Source organism: Apis mellifera, linkage group LG8, assembly GCF_003254395.2.
Source record: "Apis mellifera strain DH4 linkage group LG8, Amel_HAv3.1, whole genome shotgun sequence".
NCBI classification, from domain to species: Eukaryota; Metazoa; Arthropoda; class Insecta; order Hymenoptera; family Apidae; genus Apis; species Apis mellifera.
In genome coordinates, this window is record NC_037645.1 from 2,798,250 (window position 1) to 2,818,421 (window position 20,172).

At 27.7% G+C, this 20,172-nt stretch overlaps 5 protein-coding genes across 12 annotated transcripts; 3 read left to right on the forward strand and 2 right to left on the reverse strand.

Annotated features, from left to right (window-relative positions):
* Window positions 1–145: 145 nt before the first annotated feature.
* On the forward strand, window positions 146–6,758 carry LOC413663 (myotubularin-related protein 4). Its single transcript, XM_006559574.3, has 15 exons — window positions 146–608; window positions 1,539–1,853; window positions 1,922–2,108; window positions 2,185–2,363; window positions 2,464–2,656; window positions 2,729–2,919; window positions 3,068–3,263; window positions 3,344–3,529; window positions 3,601–3,765; window positions 3,954–4,204; window positions 4,304–4,546; window positions 4,727–5,039; window positions 5,143–5,244; window positions 5,464–5,648; window positions 5,812–6,758. Exons 2-15 carry the CDS (start codon window positions 1,546–1,548, stop codon window positions 6,125–6,127), a joined length of 3,015 nt encoding a protein of 1,004 aa, XP_006559637.1. The 5' UTR covers window positions 146–608; window positions 1,539–1,545; the 3' UTR covers window positions 6,128–6,758.
* On the reverse strand, window positions 6,649–9,663 carry LOC725483 (gustatory receptor for sugar taste 43a). The gene is made up of 8 exons (XM_016913387.2): window positions 9,064–9,663; window positions 8,680–8,970; window positions 8,343–8,559; window positions 7,905–8,256; window positions 7,668–7,757; window positions 7,307–7,581; window positions 7,085–7,243; window positions 6,649–6,988 (listed from the first exon to the last, which is right to left on the reverse strand). The coding sequence occupies exons 2-8, from the start codon at window positions 8,853–8,855 to the stop codon at window positions 6,833–6,835; spliced, it is 1,425 nt and encodes a 474-aa protein (XP_016768876.1). The 5' UTR covers window positions 8,856–8,970; window positions 9,064–9,663; the 3' UTR covers window positions 6,649–6,832.
* A 676-nt stretch (window positions 9,664–10,339) lies between these two features.
* LOC551833 (PAXIP1-associated glutamate-rich protein 1) lies at window positions 10,340–12,031 on the forward strand. 2 transcript variants are annotated; one of them, XR_003305163.1, is made up of 5 exons: window positions 10,340–10,580; window positions 10,695–10,855; window positions 10,956–11,208; window positions 11,525–11,770; window positions 11,892–12,031. XR_003305163.1 is itself a non-coding variant. In XM_624218.5 (3 exons), exons 1-3 carry the CDS (start codon window positions 10,512–10,514, stop codon window positions 11,179–11,181), a joined length of 456 nt encoding a protein of 151 aa, XP_624221.1. In that variant the 5' UTR covers window positions 10,340–10,511; the 3' UTR covers window positions 11,182–11,228. The 2 variants fall into 2 exon arrangements, 1 of the variants encoding a protein (XP_624221.1); XM_624218.5 differs by lacking the exons at window positions 11,525–11,770; window positions 11,892–12,031 and having other exon boundaries at window positions 10,956–11,228.
* LOC725438 (protein I'm not dead yet-like) lies at window positions 11,434–14,061 on the reverse strand. Its single transcript, XM_026442224.1, has 8 exons — window positions 13,819–14,061; window positions 13,370–13,750; window positions 13,193–13,245; window positions 12,632–12,944; window positions 12,425–12,567; window positions 12,222–12,316; window positions 11,842–12,125; window positions 11,434–11,768 (listed from the first exon to the last, which is right to left on the reverse strand). Exons 1-8 carry the CDS (start codon window positions 13,984–13,986, stop codon window positions 11,496–11,498), a joined length of 1,710 nt encoding a protein of 569 aa, XP_026298009.1. The 5' UTR covers window positions 13,987–14,061; the 3' UTR covers window positions 11,434–11,495.
* A 1,388-nt stretch (window positions 14,062–15,449) lies between these two features.
* Window positions 15,450–20,074, forward strand: LOC551780 (uncharacterized protein CG3556). 7 transcript variants are annotated; one of them, XM_006559578.3, is made up of 9 exons: window positions 15,450–15,603; window positions 16,504–16,882; window positions 16,992–17,069; window positions 17,143–17,263; window positions 17,484–17,724; window positions 17,813–18,060; window positions 18,170–18,556; window positions 18,657–19,145; window positions 19,283–20,074. In XM_006559578.3, exons 4-9 carry the CDS (start codon window positions 17,155–17,157, stop codon window positions 19,342–19,344), a joined length of 1,536 nt encoding a protein of 511 aa, XP_006559641.1. In that variant the 5' UTR covers window positions 15,450–15,603; window positions 16,504–16,882; window positions 16,992–17,069; window positions 17,143–17,154; the 3' UTR covers window positions 19,345–20,074. The 7 variants fall into 7 exon arrangements, with proteins under 7 accessions (XP_006559641.1, XP_016769281.1, XP_026298095.1 ...); XM_016913792.2 differs by lacking the exon at window positions 16,992–17,069 and having other exon boundaries at window positions 16,504–16,662; window positions 16,740–16,882; XM_026442310.1 differs by lacking the exon at window positions 16,992–17,069 and having other exon boundaries at window positions 16,504–16,662; window positions 16,740–16,844; window positions 17,177–17,263.
* Window positions 20,075–20,172: the final 98 nt, after the last annotated feature.

Consider the following 20,172-nt stretch of genomic DNA (forward strand, 5'->3'; position numbering starts at 1 on the left):
TATATTATCTACATTTTATTGATTCTTAAAAATAGAAAATAGTTTTTTGTATTATGATAAATGATAAATTGATTTTAAGAAAAAATTCTTACGTTGAAAATAACCAATAAGAAGTATACCGAATAGTGGAAAAACAGCTTAATTTGTATATAGATTAATCTGTCATTCTAACTCTCACATCGAGTAGAACGAGTGTCTTTTAAAAAAATTAATCAGAAAATGAATTCTTCATAAAACCGTTATTTAGTGAATGTTAAGAAAAAAAATAAACAAACAGTTTAATTAATGGAGATCGTTCTTTGTGATGCTGATTATTCTCCTGAATTGTCGTAACGAAAAGTGATCGCATTTGGATTGAGTTCATATAAGACTAAGAGAATCGTTTATCCCGTAAGCTACGTATCTTTTAAGAAAAATTTAAAATACTTAAGTACTTGTTTTTCTTGGAATCAAAATAGTTATATTTTTTCCCATGTGGAAAAGGGCTTTCTTTTTTAATTTAATAATGTCTACATTGTACTCCTTGTATAAACGATTATTCATGGATTTTGTATGAAATATTAAAACGATTGGATATCGTCCATCGCGAAGAAACTTCGCAATTCAAGGTAAGACATCATCACTATTACTTATATTATAAACTTGTTATTTTTAGTTTATTATTATTTATGAAAAAAAGAACATGTGAAAAACATCCGGCCGTTTTATTTGAAAATGTTTTTATCTTTTAATATTTTCTTAATTTCTTTTATATAAAATGTTTTTATTCTATTTTATTTGATAATTGTAATTGAAACATTTTGTGGCAGTTTGTAGCATTATCAATCTTCAACAAACACGAATATGCATATGTATGTCAATTTAAATGTTTATTAGTCTGATATATTCTTAAATTTTTTAAATTTTATTCTTTTGGTTATAATATTTAAGTATATTTAAATGATTAATACTCAATAAAGAATGATACATTTTTTTTTGCATTTTTGTAAATATTTTTGTTTTGAAACAAAACGGATAACCCATAAAAACAAAACATTGTTTTGTACATATTGCATACATTTTTATTTCATCAATATATTTTTATATATGACATTTTTAAAATGACACAAATCAATAAGCGATAATAAACATAAGCACTTTAGCGTATGTTATATCGATATCTCGTTTACTTGCGTATCATCTTATTTCGAATAGATTTATGGAATTTGATGTTTAATCGTGATTTAAATGATATGTATTTATCAATCGATAAAATATATATAATATTAAAAATTTTTGATAACTTATTTTTATGATTATTTATTTGCTTTCATTAAAATTTATAAGAAATGTGTATAATTTAGGCGTAACGATATTATGAATTATATAATGTTTATGTAAAATATATATATAAAAATATTATTAATAAATTATTAATAAATGATCAGTTTATTAAATAGTTATGAAAGTTAGAATATTCCAATATAATCTATAATTCGCAATAAGAACTTTTCATGTTCAAGAAGGAGATTCAAGTTTATATATGATGTGTCACATAGAGAGGAGATGGAGAATTCTGAAGAACCAACAAGTTTGCAATCCATTTGCCATTTACATGCTTCGGAATTATTTCCAAAGCATACACATTTTGAATGCGAGGATCAAACACTTACAGTTCCATTTACACCTTTGAGTGGAGAAAATATTGTAGCACTTGGACGTACATCGGATGGAGTATTGGCTCTTTCTAATTACAGACTCTATTTACAATTAAGTCAGGCATGTTACAATATTCCATTGGGTTTAATAGAGCAGTTAGAAGTTAAAGAACTTTTTTTCTTGCATATTGCTTGCAAGGATGCTCGTTCACTAAGGTATAACATTTTATTATTTTGTTAAAGTTTATAATATTTTTTATCATAATACAATTTAATATTTTCAGTTGTGTTTTTGCTACAAATGAACATTGTTTGGAATGGTTCAAGCGATTACATAAGGTAACTTATCCTCGAAAGAGTGTAGAAGATATATTTGCTTTTGCATATTATGCTTGGTCTATGGAAGAAGGCAAAGAAAATTTTAAATTAGGAAAAGATAATACATCATATAGTGCTACCTTTAATTCAGAAGTAAGTAATTAATAAAAAAACAAACATGGCTAAAATACAATTTAAATATAATTTAATTATTTTGTTTATTTCTTAGGTAGAACGACTAAAATTTAATTTACATACTACATGGCGTATAAGTCAAATCAATAAAGATTATCGCGTATGCCCGTCCTATCCACCATTACTTCTAGTTCCTTCTTGTGTTCCTGATGATAAACTCAAGGCTGGAGCAGAATACAGAAGTTTTCGACGAATTCCTGTCGTTGTTTGGAGGTACTTAAAAAAATAAAGAAATAAAGAGCAAAAAAAATATTCATGATGATATGATTATTCATTTTATAATATATCACATTTGTCTTTTATAATTTCAAAGGCATGTAAATAATGGTGCGGTAATAGCACGAAGCAGTCAACCGGAAGTTGGATGGCTCGGTTGGCGAAATCCGGAAGATGAAATGCTTTTGCAAGGTCTTTCGGATGCATGTTCCTACGATAAAGGTAAATCGGATTCGTCTAGCATTTACCCTGATTCTGGCGATGATAATGTCACGACAAATAGAACGAAAGTGAGTATCGAATATATAAATATTTAAAATTAATTTGATCTTTAGCGAATTAATAATTTATGTTGTTTACAGAAAGTTTTAATCGTGGATGCTAGGTCATATTCAACTGCTTTTGCTAATAGAGCACGCGGAGGTGGTTACGAATATCCTGGATATTATCCAAGTTGTGATATACAATTCATGAATTTACCAAATATTCATTCGATACGAAAAAGTTTTCATGCAGTGAGACAACTTTGTGCATCAGATGCAGATCAACCTAAGTAAATATTTCATATATTTATCTTTTCTTTTTATTATGGTAATAATATTTACTATTTGAATTAAATATATATATATATATATATATATATATATATATATATATATATATATATATATATATATATATATATACTTCAATTTGTATAGTTGGCTCAGTCTATTGGAAGGAACACGTTGGTTACAACATATGTCTGGATTATTACGTGCTGCAGTAACTGTAGCATCAGCAATAGAAAGGGATGGCCGACCGGTATTAGTACATTGTAGCGATGGTTGGGATAGAACGCCTCAGATTGTTGCTCTAGCGCAAATTCTTCTTGATCCTTATTATCGAACTATGGAGGTATGCCAAAGGTATTTTTTCTTTCTTGTTATTAATTTATAATTAATAATCATTTCGTTATTTCATTTTATCATTACTAGGGATTCCAAATTTTATGTGAGAGAGAATGGTTAGACTTTGGACATAAATTTGCGGATCGTTGTGGGCAAACGGTAGGCTGTGAAGATCCGAATGAACGATGTCCAGTATTTTTACAATGGCTCGATTGTGTACATCAATTAATTTTACAATTCAAGTGCAGTTTTCAAATGTCCTCTGCATACCTTGTAAATAGCCATAAATTCATATATATCTGTTTTAAAATATTAGTTCAATTAATTATATTAATCCATTTTAGGTAAAACTTGCACAGCATACATATTCTCAGCTTTTTGGCACATTTCTTTGTAATACAATGCAAGAAAGATTACAATTAAGAATACGGGAACGTACATTTTCTGTTTGGCGTTTTTTAAATACTAGTTCATTTGTAAATCATTTGTATTCTCCTTTAAAAAATCAAGTAAGATATTTTTCGTCATATATATATATATATATACGATAAATTTATTATCAATTATTTAGACAGTTTGATATTTTCATGTAAGATTTATAATATAATAAATATTTTAATAATATAATAAAATAGTAGTAATAATAGATATATTCCATATTTTAAAACATTTTATAGAAAATTTTTTTATTTGCTAGGTACTATGGCCAAGTTGTAATGTCCGTGATCTTGTTTTATGGTCCGAAGTATATTTAGGTTCTATGGAATGTCCTCTTGGCATGAGAGATGATAAACAGAAAGTAACAATGATAGATATTGAAGGTGCTGAGAATGAAGAACCTCAAGGTCAAATGACTAAAACTCGTTCATATGGCGATCTTATGCACACCCCTGATCATACGGCCTATCTTCATCGTCGACTTAGTGATCCAAGCGCTTCGATGGAAAAGTAATTAAGTTTAATTTTTAATATTCATCTTTTTTATTATATGTTTTATATCAGAATGAATGAAATAATATATGTATAATTCATATAATTCTATTATAGAAAATTTGATTCATTAACACTCGACACAGAAACGGGTGAAAAAGGGAAACACAATTGTACAGAAAGTTGTAGAATTGATGATACAGTAGAGAAAAATATGATGGAGAATTTGAACAAAGTAGAACATTATACAAAAACAATGCAAATTTTGAATGATTCGCCGCTAAATCCATCGGTAGATAGTTCAACGGATACGCTAATACCCAGTAGCGAGTTTTTATTTGACACAGTTGATAAAGAAACGTAAGTATTATCAAAACTATATATTCATGATGTAGAGAATTAAAATTGATAAGTTAATTAATTAAATAATCGATAAATTAAAATCTACATACATACTCAATCTTAAATTTTGAAATTCAAAATTGAAAATAGAATCAAAAATCTGAATTTGAATAAAAATAATAAAAATATTTGTCGCAGCAAATTTTTGAACAGCAAAACGCAGAAAAATTCACCACCGGACATCGTATCTCCATGGATTGAGAACAATTCAACCAGTCGTATCGTTTGTTCTTGTAATCGAAATTATAATCATAATCATAATGAGGGTAGTGATGTTAGTGATATTAGTGCGCCGCAAATTTCGAGAACACCTAGTAGCATTTGTCCAGCTTCACCAATTTACCAAGACATAATACCAGATAATCCTGATAGATTGGATGATGTTGATGGTCTTCCAGTTATACATTGCGACGTTCAGATGCGTGTGCAACAGATTATCATGGAACACAAGGTACTAATTTTAATTAGTTGAACACAAATGTTCACTAATAAGAAGAAATTTAGAGTTGGATGATTATATTTCCTTTTTCTTTCTTTTTTTATTATTTTTTTAGTTGAAGGAAGAAGCATTAAGGAAGGAATTACACACAACAAGAATGGCTTTGATCAAACAAGTTTGTAATCATAACGCAGAAACTGATCGCGTTGATGATATCGTGAGTTGAATTATTTAAAGTGATTGGAATTAAACTTTAATTTCATTATTAAAAATAAGAATATAATTTTACTAATCATGAGATATTTGCACGTATATATATATATATATATATATATATATATATATATAAAAGAAAGAAAGAAAAAAAGAAAAAGTCTGAAAAAAAAAGAAAAAATTAGAAGAAAAAATATCCGAACACTATAATTATTTATTTCAGGGATCATTACCCGATTCAGTTGGAAGTACTGGCGATCATGGAGAATCATTACCATCGGACATGTCATGGGAAGCAGTGGAAGAATTAGGTCCTGCTCCTACTCTTTGGGTACCAGATCATGCTGTAAATCGATGCATGGGATGTGATACAGAATTTTGGTTGGGACGACGTAAGCATCATTGCAGGTATGCGGCACGCAGACCAATGTCATTTGTAACATCGTAATCATTGTTTATAATAATTTCTTTGAATAAAATAGTTGTATAATATAACCAGGTATAGAATAAAGGTGTAGAATAAATATGAGAATATAAGTTTAAAATAGAATTATTTGCTTCTTTATCGTAGATGCTGTGGCAAAATCTTTTGTGCGGATTGTTCTGAGAATTCAACACCACTTCCTAACGAACAACTATATAATCCTGTGAGAGTTTGTAGTGATTGTTTCTCTCGACTTCACCGACACACAAGTCCTTGTCAGTATAATATTCGTCATCAAAGCAAAGGAGAAAACGATACGGAACTCTCGTCAAATTCTGAAAATTTGTCAACTTGTCAAAGATCAAAAGGTTTGAATCTGACGAAAGACAGTTGCTGCGATAATTTATTGCAAGTTGTGCATCAGAAAGTACAACCTCCAGTTACAGCAGCTACTGTAAATTGAGAAAACTCGCACGAACTCAATAAGGAACATTTGTAGCATTCGGATTTTTAATTTGGTTTTCGACGACGCGAGAAGTGTATCTTTAATCTTAATCGATCAACTGCGATACGCGTTCTCGCATTTTTCATCTATGTCTGTACAATGTATACCTCGATCAGATGTATATGTTGCGTGTGAATCGATAGTTTCACATAATTACAGTTAGATGATTTGGAGCGATCTAATATTTATTGCTAGATTAATCATTTGTACGGAAAAAAGTGTATAGTTCATTGGACAAATTGAGAAAAAAATGTCAATATACGAAAGATTGTATATATCTTAGTCGAATCAATGAGGAGATACTAGGTACTTCTTCAAAACACAAAACCCTATTCGAGTTTCCCTGTTTTTAGGTAATATTATTCCCTTCTCAAAGATATACAGCAAGCGAGGCCGAAAAATATTTTGGATAGGCTGTGATTGACGTTTAATTCTAAATATCATATGAGGTGTGCTCTTTAATTAAATAAATCGATCGATCGATGAAACAACTCCTTATTATTAGTAGTTGAATAATGAATACGAGTAATCTGTATTTGTATATTACCGCTATTTACGAAAATTGGTATATTAAATGTCATTATCGCAATATGCGATTGTTTTTTTTGTTTTCACTTTCTCTTTCTCTCTTGCTTATGCGTATGATTGCAATTAGTTGGTTTTTTATACAATGGTCTTCAATCCGGTAAAATTCTGAAGCGGTGATGCATTCTTTAAAATCTGTGTTGCATTTCTTATAATATCGAAGTCGTCCTTTGTGTCATCTGCATTTTGAAATTGTATCAGAATAACAAGATACGTCGTCACAACTCCTGCAATCTAAATGACATATTATATGCAGTACAACAATAATATATGTTTTATATTATTTAAATGCATTTGTTTTTATATATAAGTACTTAAAAGTATTTTTACCGATGTTATTAAATTTCTATCCAAGGAAAAAAGTCCGCATGCTGAAAACTCGAGAGGCCGATGCAACAATTGAAGCGAAAATATTTCTAATTCGCGTCGGATATTTGCTTCAAAAGTACAAGAAAGTAACTGGCTAACGAGAACTGCCGTTTTTTTTGCCTGAAATGAAAGTGTTTTTCAAATTTATGTTTTGTTTTCTTCTATTTTTTTTTCTTTTTCTACCTCTGCAATTGCAGAATAACTGGGTTGAACAATTATCAGCATTCTAGTTATGTGAAAGATGCACCATCCACCTTGTACAATCAGAAATATCCATTCATGTCTTTCACCAGCTTGTAATATTAAAAAATACGGTGTGATGACTAGGTGTAATAAACAGGTTACAGTAACAGCCAATATCACAACACCAAATGTACTGTTTATAAGAGAGACTGCATCACAAAGCGAAGAATGAACCATTATCAATTCAGATATGTTGTTCACGTACATTTTATTCTCTGCAAATATATAATACGTAAAGTATGAGAAATATTATTTCAATTTTCATCGTGTTTGAATTTTACTAATTATCTAAAAAATATACCATCTAATTTTCGCGATAGTCTATAGCTGCCTAATACAATTTGACGTTTTGGTTTGAGGTTCCATATTTTTTTGTCATCCATATCATGAGCTGCTTAAACAAATAAGAAATATTTTAATGATATCCATTTTTAAATAAATAATTTCAATTATTTTGATTGATAAAATGATATTAAAAATTATTAAAGAAAGTTATTATCAATCATATTGAAGATTGTTTTAATTTCATTCTATTTACCTGTCTCTGGACATTTTCGAAAATAATCAATTGCATTGTCATTGTTGTTGCTATTTGCATTGAACAAATCCTTGAGACTAGTATTTAAACGAATGAATCTTTGTCCTATGTTATATGTTGAGACAGTGTATTGAATTTCTGTCGAAATAATTACTGTATACATGAAATATAGAGGTGCATAATTAATAGGACCTTTGCCGGTCATCGCTTTATTATCGACTTTTGTTTTACGATTCCACGTGTAAAAATCTATAATTGAATTGAACCAGAGATAACTTAGGCTACATATTGTTAGCACAATCGTGAATCTTCGAGCCACTTTTGCAGATGATACGCCGATCTTTTCATCCACCTTAAATAAAAAAAAATATATTCAAATTATTTTCATATGATTGATAAAGTAATAGAAAATTTGTAAATTTACTTAATACTTTTTACCTCAATTAATTTGTTTATAACAAGTTGCAAATATTTCCAACGGAAAGGAGAGCCAACAATACAAACCACAGTTAAACTCATTACCCCAAGCACATCACTACAAGTTGCGATTACTGCTGTTCGAGATTTTAATCTGGTACTATATTCCCAACCATCTTTTAAATCTCTCCATAAACCCCAAATTTCCGCACTAAGTAGTAATACAAGTACGCATAAACTATAAAATGTTATCATTTCTTAATTTTATTTTAATATTTCTTATTGCATTTCTATTAGAAAAATTTGTTTCTGAGGTACAGACAATTTTTTAACAATTTAATTTACTGTTTTCTCTTACCTATAGATAAGATCTATAATATTTAAACGAGCCTGACATCCTTCAGAAGTATGCACAAAAAATCTTACTGGAACCAAGCCACAAAATTTACCAAGGTAATATATCGGAAAGATTGCTTGGCAAAGTTCATTGTTAAACAGAATTTTCCTTTTTTCTTCTACTCGTTTTACCTCCATCTTTCAATCGATCTTCTAATTTAGTTATATCGTATTTGCGAACGAGACAATTCGATCTATATTTATTTTTTGTTGCTTTTCTACGAGTAATCGATCAAACACAAAGAGAATCGCACTAAAAAAAAAAATAGAAACCAATATTCAACTTGCACATTTACTTTTCTTCCTTATCACATTTCATTTGTTATATATATATATTAATATTAACAGAATAAAGTGAAAAACTTTATTTGAGACATTATCGATGATTCATCATTTATTATTGTTGTTGTTCCATTGCATGCACATTTTCAATTGGTATATATTGGTATATATTTTTTATATATTATTAGAAATGAAGATAAGTAAAATTAGAGAAATATATAAAAGGTAGCACAACATCTACATTACAATACATTTTCTTCGTTTAAATAAATTCCAAATGATTTTAAATGAGTTGCGAGCAGAAGAAGAAAAACACTGCTTTATTAATATTTATTGCAGTATACTCTCTCTCTTTCTCTGGTTTTTATTACTAAAAGGATATGATATCAAATATTAGTTTCAACTCCATATATTCATTCTTGTCAGATTGTTGACAGGTAATTATTGTTGAAATTACAATATTGACTTTCCTGAGAAATAACATGTTTCTCCGCGAACGCTTAATGGTATCATTGAGCGCGAGCGTTCATAACAGGTGTTTATATATAGTTATTGAAAACATAATACGCGCGTGCGTTAAAAAAAAGAGATTTTAAATAAATTTCTTTAAATGTATTTTCCTTTATTTATAATTATCTTTATTCTTTATTAATATAATATTTAATTTTACGAATAAAAAATTTAATAAATATAAAGAAAAGGAAGAAAAAATTGTAATTTATATTATAAATTATAATATATATTTATAAAGAATATAAGAGTATAAAATAAAGGATCATATAAGTAATATAAGTTACCGAAAAGAAAATAAGATTGCATCGATAAACAAATGTAGTGCAAGTTTTATTTTATTGAAGTATTCTTCTTTTCAACAAGCTCAATAATGATAAAACGACGTGATAAGTATTCATACTAAAACGTTTTCATGCGATGTGATCTATCACGTTGAAAAAATTATGGGAAGGAACATGCGCATTGATAATATTTGATATTTGATCTTTAACCATTATCATATTTGTTGATCAATTCTTTATTCTCTTTCATCGTATTTTGCTTTTTTGTCTTTCGTTTTGATATTTCTATCATTTCATAAACAAGAATAAAATATATATCATAATTATAATCATTAAATATAATTATTTAATATTATTTTTTAATATAAAAACATTTTGGAAGGATAAATTAATACGATTAGCCATTATATTCATTTTAAAAAATATGCATATTTTGTATATTTTTGATAATAATATAAATATTTTTCAATTCTTCGTAATTATTTGTAACTTTGTATTCGAATTTATATATTGTTAAAAAGCGACAACTAGTGGAACTAATTGTAACTACATCTTGTGAATCTTGATTCAAGATCAGTGAAGTTAACGAAATGGTTTCGTTACAGGTTAGGATGTCTTATGTTTATATAAATATAAATACATAAATATTTGATTCTAAATATATAAATTTTACATTAATTAAATGATTATTTGAGAATATTTTTATATATTTTGATAAATGGAGTGCAACGAAGAAGATTGGTCGATAGAATGTTCAGATGATGAGAAATATGAAATGGATGGAAAGGTGAATAAAAAAGAAATAAATAATAATAAAAGTAATAATATAATATATAGTTTTGTTTACATGGTTTACTCTTCTTTTTTTGTTTTTTTTTTTTTTATTTTGGTATCTGTTTAGAATGAATGGAATTTGAAACCTGATGATATATTAACATTAATTGAAGCTCTTGAAGCTAATAACAGAGTTTCAGAACTTGAATGGAAGTGTCCTGGTAGAAGAGGTCCATCACCTGTTCCTTCAAACAACCGACAACAAGATAATGGCTCACAAGAATACAAGTACTTACAGATTTCAATATTTAAAATTATTATTAATTTTATTATTATCATATTTTATTTTTTCATGTTTTTTTCAATGTCATCCTATTTTTTTATTTAGGGCAGAAGAAAAATCAGATTTTGATTTTATGGATGAAATGTCGTCACCGAGATTACCAGTTCGTAGAACTGGAGAAAGTACTCCAAAGGGAAGTGCTAAGAAGAAGACTGCTAGCTTTAATGGTGTACTATCTACTATGTTGCGACATCGTAGGTTAGAGCAACAGGAAATCAATTCAAGTCCGAAAAAGATTGAATCATCTGTATCAAAGACACAACCAATTTAAAGCTCTTGTTACATCAATTTCATAAATGTTTGTATATGAAAATTTTATGATTAGTAGGTTGTTTTTTTCTTGAATACATTTAAATTTGATTATTAATATCAATTTCAAACTCTAATTAAAATTGTTTATATTAACATAGTATTTTTCGCGTTATTTAATTAGATATGTAGATAAATATCTTTTGTATCTTTTTTTGCACAGAACATATGTGTATATAAGTATTTTAATACGAGTTATTATTTTTTAATTAGATATGATTATATATATTTATTTAACAAATAAATAAAAGAAAAATAATACAAAAATATAAAAATTTATTTAACGTTTTGTTTTTCGTGCTCAGCCCACTCTGGAAATTCACCTGTACCCCAAACATAACTACCCCATAAAAGGAAAAAAATAGTATTTATTAAAAGAGTATATATGGAAGGAATGCAACCTCCTATCATTAAATATTTAGTTTTCAATTTTCCAACCATAGCTATAATTGCATTTGGAGGCGTACCGACCGGTAATCGAAAAGAGTAAGAACACATTATAGCTGTTGGCACCATTAAATATAATGGATGAATATCCATAGCTATACACTGTAAGTAAAAAAATAATTATTAATAGGCTGATAAGTTATAAATAATATTAATTTTTCAAGTAATTTTTTACCATTTGTGCCACAATTGGTAAAGTAATATTTGCAACACCGACATTCGCAGTAAATTCCGTAAAAAGGCCAATAAGAAAGGAAACGAAAAGCAAAACTAATGCTGGAGGCAAATATCGTAATGGTTTCATTGCTTCTCCAACCATTTTTGCCATTCCGGAAGCAACAGTGGCTCTGGATATTGCAAATCCACCGCCCAAAAGAAACATTAAACCCCAAGGCATCTTACTTTCGATTAATTTCCATGTAATCAAACCTTCAGAAGATTTAAGAGGTCTTGCTTGGGCTACGAAAAAAATGAAAGACAAATAGATAATTCGAATATCTAAAAATTATATAATGATAATTATTATCCATATACAATTGCTTTTTTTATACTTACGATCTCTGCTATAGCTTTGAAGAAAATTTAAATCTTTCGGTATGTAAAACATTAAGACTGATATACCTATGACAGGCAATGAATCTCGAACATCTCTGTCAATGAAATTCGTAGATAATTAAAGATTTATAATGAATATTTGTGTATTTATATATTTTTTAAATTGATGAGAATTAAATGAAACATATAAAAAGATATTTAACATTTGTGTCAAATATTCTGCCCATCCTACTACAAAGCCAGGTTTTCGAAATAACCATAAAATTACGCAAATAACAAAGAGGATAGCAACTGATAATTCGTGAAATGACATTTTTCCTAGTTCTTTATATCTTTGATCTATTACCTGTAAACAGAGGAATAATAAATAAATCATTTTGTAATAAAAAAATATATAATTTTTTTATTACTTCATTCGTAATCGCTTCTCCTTCTGCACCAATAGTTGCTGCTACTGCATCTTTGCTTTCTGGTCTAAGATAACCCATAAAAGCTATGCGAAGATAAATCCACGTCAAGAAGGAATTAACAATCATTTGTGGTATAGAAGCGATCATCCAATTTGTGAAGGTAATAGGCTCGGCAAGTGGAAATGTACTTTCGAAAATTCCTTTAAATGTAAGATTAGTACCCGTACCTACAAGCGTTCCTGTACCACCAATGCTTGAACAATATGCAGCAGCCAATAAATAAGCTTTTGTTATATTTGTTGGTTCTTGTATTCTGCAATATGTTAAAATGAGAAAATCATAATCATAATAATATTTATTGAAGTAAGTAAATTTTTCTTTTTTTCTCTTTTTCCCTTCTTTTTTTCTTTTTTTTTTTTCTTATTTTTTTTTATTTTTCTCTTTTTCTTTTTTTTTGTTCTTTCTTTACTTTTTACTTTTTTTTTTCTTTTTCCCTTCCTTTTATCTTATTCCTATTCCCTATCCCTACATATATATATATATGTTATTTCTATATCTTACGGTTCTGCAGTCTCGGGAGTAATTTTCTCTATGTAAACTTCACAAAGTCCAGCCTAAAGAAAAGAAGAAGATTGAAAATTAGAAAAGAATTTTCTCAATAATATTCAAATAATTAGAAATATATATTTACAGATGAATGAAAAAAAAAAAAAAGATTAAGATGAAAATAATAAGAACCTGTTCTAATTGATTCAAAATTGCGAATATGATCGGCACCATCATGGCAGTTGTTGCAGTATTTGTAATCCACATGGATATTAAAGTGGTTACAACACAAAGACTACCAAGTATTTTTGCATGAGTACATCCAACTACTTTCATTACTCCAAGAGCGATTCGTAAATGTAATCCACTATGTTCGATTGCTATAGCAAGAATTAAACCTCCTATAAAAACCATTATAGTATCATTCATGTAACAACCACAAGCTTCTTGTGAAGTTAATATTCCAAATGCTGGAAATAACACAACTGGAATTATCGAAGTAACTGCCATAGGAAAACATTCAGTAATCCAATAACCAGCTAATAATAGAACGACAAAAGCGCATCTAGTTTCCTAAAAATATTATAAAATAAATCTTTTTATAATTTGATTCCTTAAAACATTATTTTCAAATTAAATACCGAAGTATTATAATTCATAAGTAAAATTATTAGTATAAGTAGCCAAGTTAAGGCAAATACTATTTTCCAGTATAACTTGAGAAATTTTAATGTCAGCAATACAATTTCTTTTATCGGTCGTCGTGCCGTTTGTTCTATTGGTTCCACCACATCTTCTCTATCGGCCATATTTTTATATTATTTTTTCTAAAACATTGATTAAATAACGAATTCAATATTTCTTTTATCAAGATTGATAAAACTGGCTCTAATCGATTATTTGTTTATATTTACCTTATATGTATCTATGCACATATTACTTGTTTTTAACTTCTTTTGTTACAATTTATGTTTATGATGATTTTATAGATGTTTTTTCAGATAATAAGCAAACAAAAATTGAATTCAATGAATTAGCAATTAAAAAATGAATAAACGTTTTTATTACAAAGTCATTATATTTTTCAGACTTTCTCTTATACATAAGGGATTCAAATTAAAATAATCTTTACAAGATAAACTTGTTGAAAAAATGTGTCTTTATCGATTTTGATAATTTTTAAAAATTAACATTTTAAACAATAAGATGAATTTTAATTTCCGAGATAGTCGCAAAATTTTATTATTGCATTCTATTATTTAATTCTGTCCAATATATATAATATTCTAATTTTGGAATAGGAAAAATATAAATAAGAAAATATAAAAAATATAAATATAGAAAAATAGAAAAATAAATAAGAATAAATAATAAGAAAAAGATAAAAATAGAGCAAGAATTGACTTACCGTTATTCCTAAATGCAAAAAACATCATTTCAAAAATACTCAAGAGATGGCATTGATTCTTAATTCCTGACAACATCACAAACATTTATTTTATCGACCGAACATTGATCACCTCATTGAGAATCTCATATTTAGCCTGTAGTTTGACGAAAAATATTATATAAAAAAGATAAAAAAAAAGAAAATTTGAAAAAAAGATTACTTATTATTATATTTTTATATAAAAATAAAATATTATAGTAAAGTAAAAATAAGTCGTGCATAACAAGATATTCAATAACAAACTATTTTTATTTGTTATTTATAGTAACAAATAAAAATATTTATATTGAAATTTAATTTTAATTCCAAACATTATTAACGTTACTTAATTTTATTCTGAATCAAAGATTGATAATTTTTGAGAATGATGCTAAAATGATAAATCAATATTAGTGAAGAATGGAAAAAATGCAATATTAGTTATATTATATATCATAATTTGTATTCGTATTTAAAATTAAATTTGAATTTAATTGTGAATATGATATAATGATAAGTATAAAATTGCAAATTTCGTACTTAGGTTATTTTTATCCTTGCATGTAATGTAGCATATGTTCATGCGCGCGCACGAGTTTATTAATGATTAATGAAAGAGAAATAAATTTTATTTTTGTAAATTTAACAATAATATCATCCAGTTTGTACTTATTTATCTTATTGAACAAAATAAGATTAATAATATATTTATAAAATCTAGATATATCTAGTCAATAATATAATCTTAAATATGGCGCCTCAATTTATTGCAATAATAAAAGAAAGAGGGCGATCTTGAAGCCCTTTACACCCTTTACCTCTCATTGCATCGAATCAACAGTGATTGTTCGTGTCAGTTGTATCAATGAGTTTAAGTTGATATACTTCAATGTTTAATTTTTAAAAGATATTAATATTAAAAAATATTGTATGCATTTGAGTGAATGTGTGTTGCAAAATAAATACAAATTATTTGAAATAATATATTTTTAAGAAGGTAAGCAAATAATATGCATGCATATTTGAACATATCTCTTTACTGTTTCGACATTTTATGCTCACGAAATCAATTTTCTTGATCTAAATTATGATTTTCTCGGAGAATAGCAATATATTGAATGTAATATGATAATATAATATTATATTATATTATTATATTATAATTTATTAGTATTATTGTTAATATTCTTATTTCTTATTCTATTTCGTTTTTTGACATTTTTTTGCAATTTTTTTAATAACATTTAAAATTCAAATTGTATACAAAAAACTAATCATTATTCTTTTCTTTCTTATTCAATTTTAATAATGAAATAAATACAATTATATTATTTTATTCTTTATTTTTACTTTTCTTTCGTATTATTAACTAATTTGAACGAATAATGACTAAATTTAGTTACTAGTTTTCAATATTTTCATTATTATTAACTTTGTAACTAAACTTTTTTTAAGCAAATTAAAATTAAAGAAAAATATATATATAAATTTATATAAAATAACAAATTAAATATAGAATTGAGATAGAATAAAAGAATAATAACAATTTTTATTTATTTAAAATTTATATATCCGATTATTTTCTTTTTATATAAAAATATTATTGTAATTATTGAAAATTCGATGTTTTTAATGAATAAACGAAATGTGATTTATAATAAATTTATAATTTATTATAAATGTATTTATTAATATTTATTAATAAATAAATTTATTATAATATGCAATAAAAAAATCAACATTCATAATTATTAAATTTATTAATAAATTAAAATTTATTAAAATTTTACCATTATTGTATTCCAACTGTTTAAGAATATTTCTTATTTCTAAGGTAAAAAAAAAAGTTAATCAAATGTTGGTTATTTATTAATAATAAAGTTTATAATCTTTTTAGCGATTTCATGAAAAAAAAAGAAACGATCATAAAGGCATAATAGAGCTGATAAGGAGTCATGAATAAATTTCACAATGAAAATAAAAAACGAAATTATAATAATCGAGTCAAAGTTGGAACACAGTGTGAATAAAAGGGTGACAGTGGGACTGGGTGAGGGTGAGAGACACTGGCATAAAAAGAAAGCAGCCACACATATTTAGTTGGAAAGTAGTATGTATATGTATACATCGTAGGATGGCGAGTGCCGCGATATCGATCCCACGCAATATCGCATTGTACCCAGTAGCGTTTCCGCGGGCGTAGCGACGTTGAATGTGGCCGTGGTGGTAGCGGTGGTGGTAATCGTATCTTTTTTTGCCAGTGTCTGATTATTCTGGTGATTATTTTAATTTTCTATATTATTTAAATATATAATTTTTAAGCAATATTCATCATTATTTTTGATCATTGAACACCCACGATTCTTATTAATGAATATTTTTAAGATTTTAAGAAAATTACTCAAATATAACAGAGGCTGAAAATGTAATATGTATAGTATGATATGAATACAAAATAATAAGGTGTTAATTAAATATTTAGCTTCAATGAAGAAAATGATTGAACATTTTTATTATTATGTATATTATTTTACAGATAACATTATTTATGTGTATTGTTCGATATTCAGTGAAAATGTGGGGAAGAGCAAGTATGGCAGCTGTAATGATTCTGATTTTAACATATTTGTGCACGTTTAATATTGCATATGCCAAAGGTATAGTATTTTCTTATTATTAATAATGATGATCGAATTATTTTTAATCCATTAGAATTAATATTCGATAATGCTAACTAATGAAAATTAAATAAATTTGGATCTATCAGTTCTATACCAATGTTCATACTTCAATATAACAAAATTTTTATTTTTTAATTTAATGAAAAAAATGATTTAAAATTTAAAATAAAAAAAAGAAATTTGTCATTTATTATAGATACTATCTCGGAATCTGGTTCGAGCGATATCAATGTAGAAAACATTTTGGAACGCGCAACTGCATGGTTGTGGAGCCAACGTAATAAAGATGCCGGTTGGGGAAACGATACTCATCGAGTTTTGTTAGTTCTGCGATTAAGCAATCTTTCGCGAGATGATAACATTGCACCTGCAGCTCCTCTCGAACTACAATTGAGTAGTAAACAAATGGAACTTGAAATAGTGTTATTATTGTGGAGGTAATATTTGTAATATATTTTTTATTTACATAAAAGCATATTGGATAATGAAGAAATGTAATTGTGTAATATATTATATTATTTATAGGCATAGAGAAGTTAATTTTTCTCCTGTTCGATTAGCACGCTATACACTTGCCTTAAACGCTATGTGCACAGATCCAAGACAATTCCATGGTCATGATTTGATTGGAACACTTCAACATCATGAACCACCGACTGATTTTGAATTTGCGTTAACAACATTAGCTGCGTGTAATGCACAAGCTCATGTTCGAAAGAGACAGATACGTCGGTTATTAGATATTGCAAATGCTGCTCAAGATCATAATATTGGTGAGTATTATCGTTCCAATATTATCTAGATTATATTAATTAATTTTTAATTGATGTTTCTTTCTAAAATAATAAACAGACAATTTTTAATTTATCTTTCTGATTTTAGATACTGTTGCAATGGTAATTTTGGCCTTAAAATGCATTGTTCAGGATCACAGACATCGAAATCTTCATCATTTTGTGCGTAAACCATCGGTCGGCTTAGCACAGCAACAAAAACTCGATGGTAGTTTTGGAGATATACGAACAACGGCTTTGGTAATGCAAGCTCTTGAAGAGATAGAAAATGAGCCTGCTGATAATTGGAATAGATCTGCCGCTTTAGCTTGGTTAACAAGTCAACAACAAACTGATGGTTCTTTTGGGGATGTTCGAGTAACTGCCGAAGCACTACTTGGTATAGCACCGCGTGGTTTAGCTAGTATTAGAACTCTTGATTGTGGACAAGGATTTTCTGAAACTTCATCACCAAAATTTACCACAAATGGTAACGGTAAGTCTCCTTTTTTTGCTTTCATTCATTTAACTTCTTTTCTTTTTTCTATTATATATTTTTATAAATATTTCAATTCATTATAATATTCATAATGCAGAATCAGCGCCAGTTTCAACTAATCGTAACGATAGTATATCAATATTTGTAATTTCTGGAACCAACACAAGTAATATTACTACTGGAAATAACGGAACTAATGGAAATAATAGTAATAGTGGAACTAATGGCAATAATGCAACAAATACTTTCAATGCAAATAATACAGACGGCGTAATCATTACTAATACAACACCAATCATGGTGAACGTTTCTTATACTTTATGGGTTGGCAGTAACGTGAATGAGACATACAGTTTGATAGTGACTGCTCCTAAAAATGAAACATTTTATGAAGTGATGCTTTTAGCTGCAGAAATGTCGCCACATTTCCAATTCGTTGCATCTGAATGGCCAAATGGACATTATGTCCATACGATAGCCGGTTACAAGGAGGAACCAATGTCTTATCATTATTGGTTGTTATATCGTCTTAATTCTCCACCAGATTCAACTTCACCACCGGGTAATCAACTAGTTGCACCTGGTGGTATGTAAAAATAATTTTATTTCATAAAATTTTTAATTTTTTTTATTTGTGCATAATCAATTATAGACTGCATTTATGTTATTTCGTTATTTCAAAATCATTTTTATAAGATTGCCATCTAAAAGTTGATTTTTTAGGTGTGGATGATCTACAGATTAGCGAGGGAGATCATTATCTGTTTTGGTATAAAAAACTATGAGAAGCAGTAATATATCGACATTCAGTCGAAACAAACGAAAAACAGAAGATGGTAGAAAAATGGAACTGTGTGTGCATACAGGATTGTGAAAAGACAAAAACAAAGAGTAGAAATTCTTAGTCGCTCGAAAACGAGGGCTTACTCTATTCACTGCCATCACTAAATATATGTATGGCATACAATGTACGCGGCATTTTCCTGGAATATCTTCGTACGAATTGCTCGTATGTTTTGTTCTTAGGAAAATGCCGAAAAAATAGAGCTGGCAGTGACTGATTCTTTGCTCTAATCGAGCTGATTCAATAATAAGTCGGTAACACACGATATCGCTATTGGACTGACGTGGTATAGAGTAATGATGTACCATGCGTATAGTTATTTAAGCTAACAGCATATTTTCTATGAAACTGCAATGCACAACCACATTGTACCTACTTATATGATATGGTGATACCATATAATATCAACGTATTGATTGATATTTAATAAATCCCATATCTATATGTATTAGTAACTAATCTATTTCTTGGTATTTTACTGCGCGTATTGCTTTATAATCACCGAATACCTGCGCTACAAGACAAAATATCTGCTTGTCACAATACATTAAAATTAATCCGGAAAAAGATATATTTCGATCAATAGTTTTTCATAATTTGCCTAATATTGTAATATACCTACAGTTTCCTTTGTTCCTTGAAATTAATAAAATGTCGAATTACTAATTGTATTATGGCATTTTATTCTTTTGAATTAGATTTACTATATATAAAATATGATTGCATCTTCGTGTTATTAACATAAATGAATATCAACAAAAGATTGATT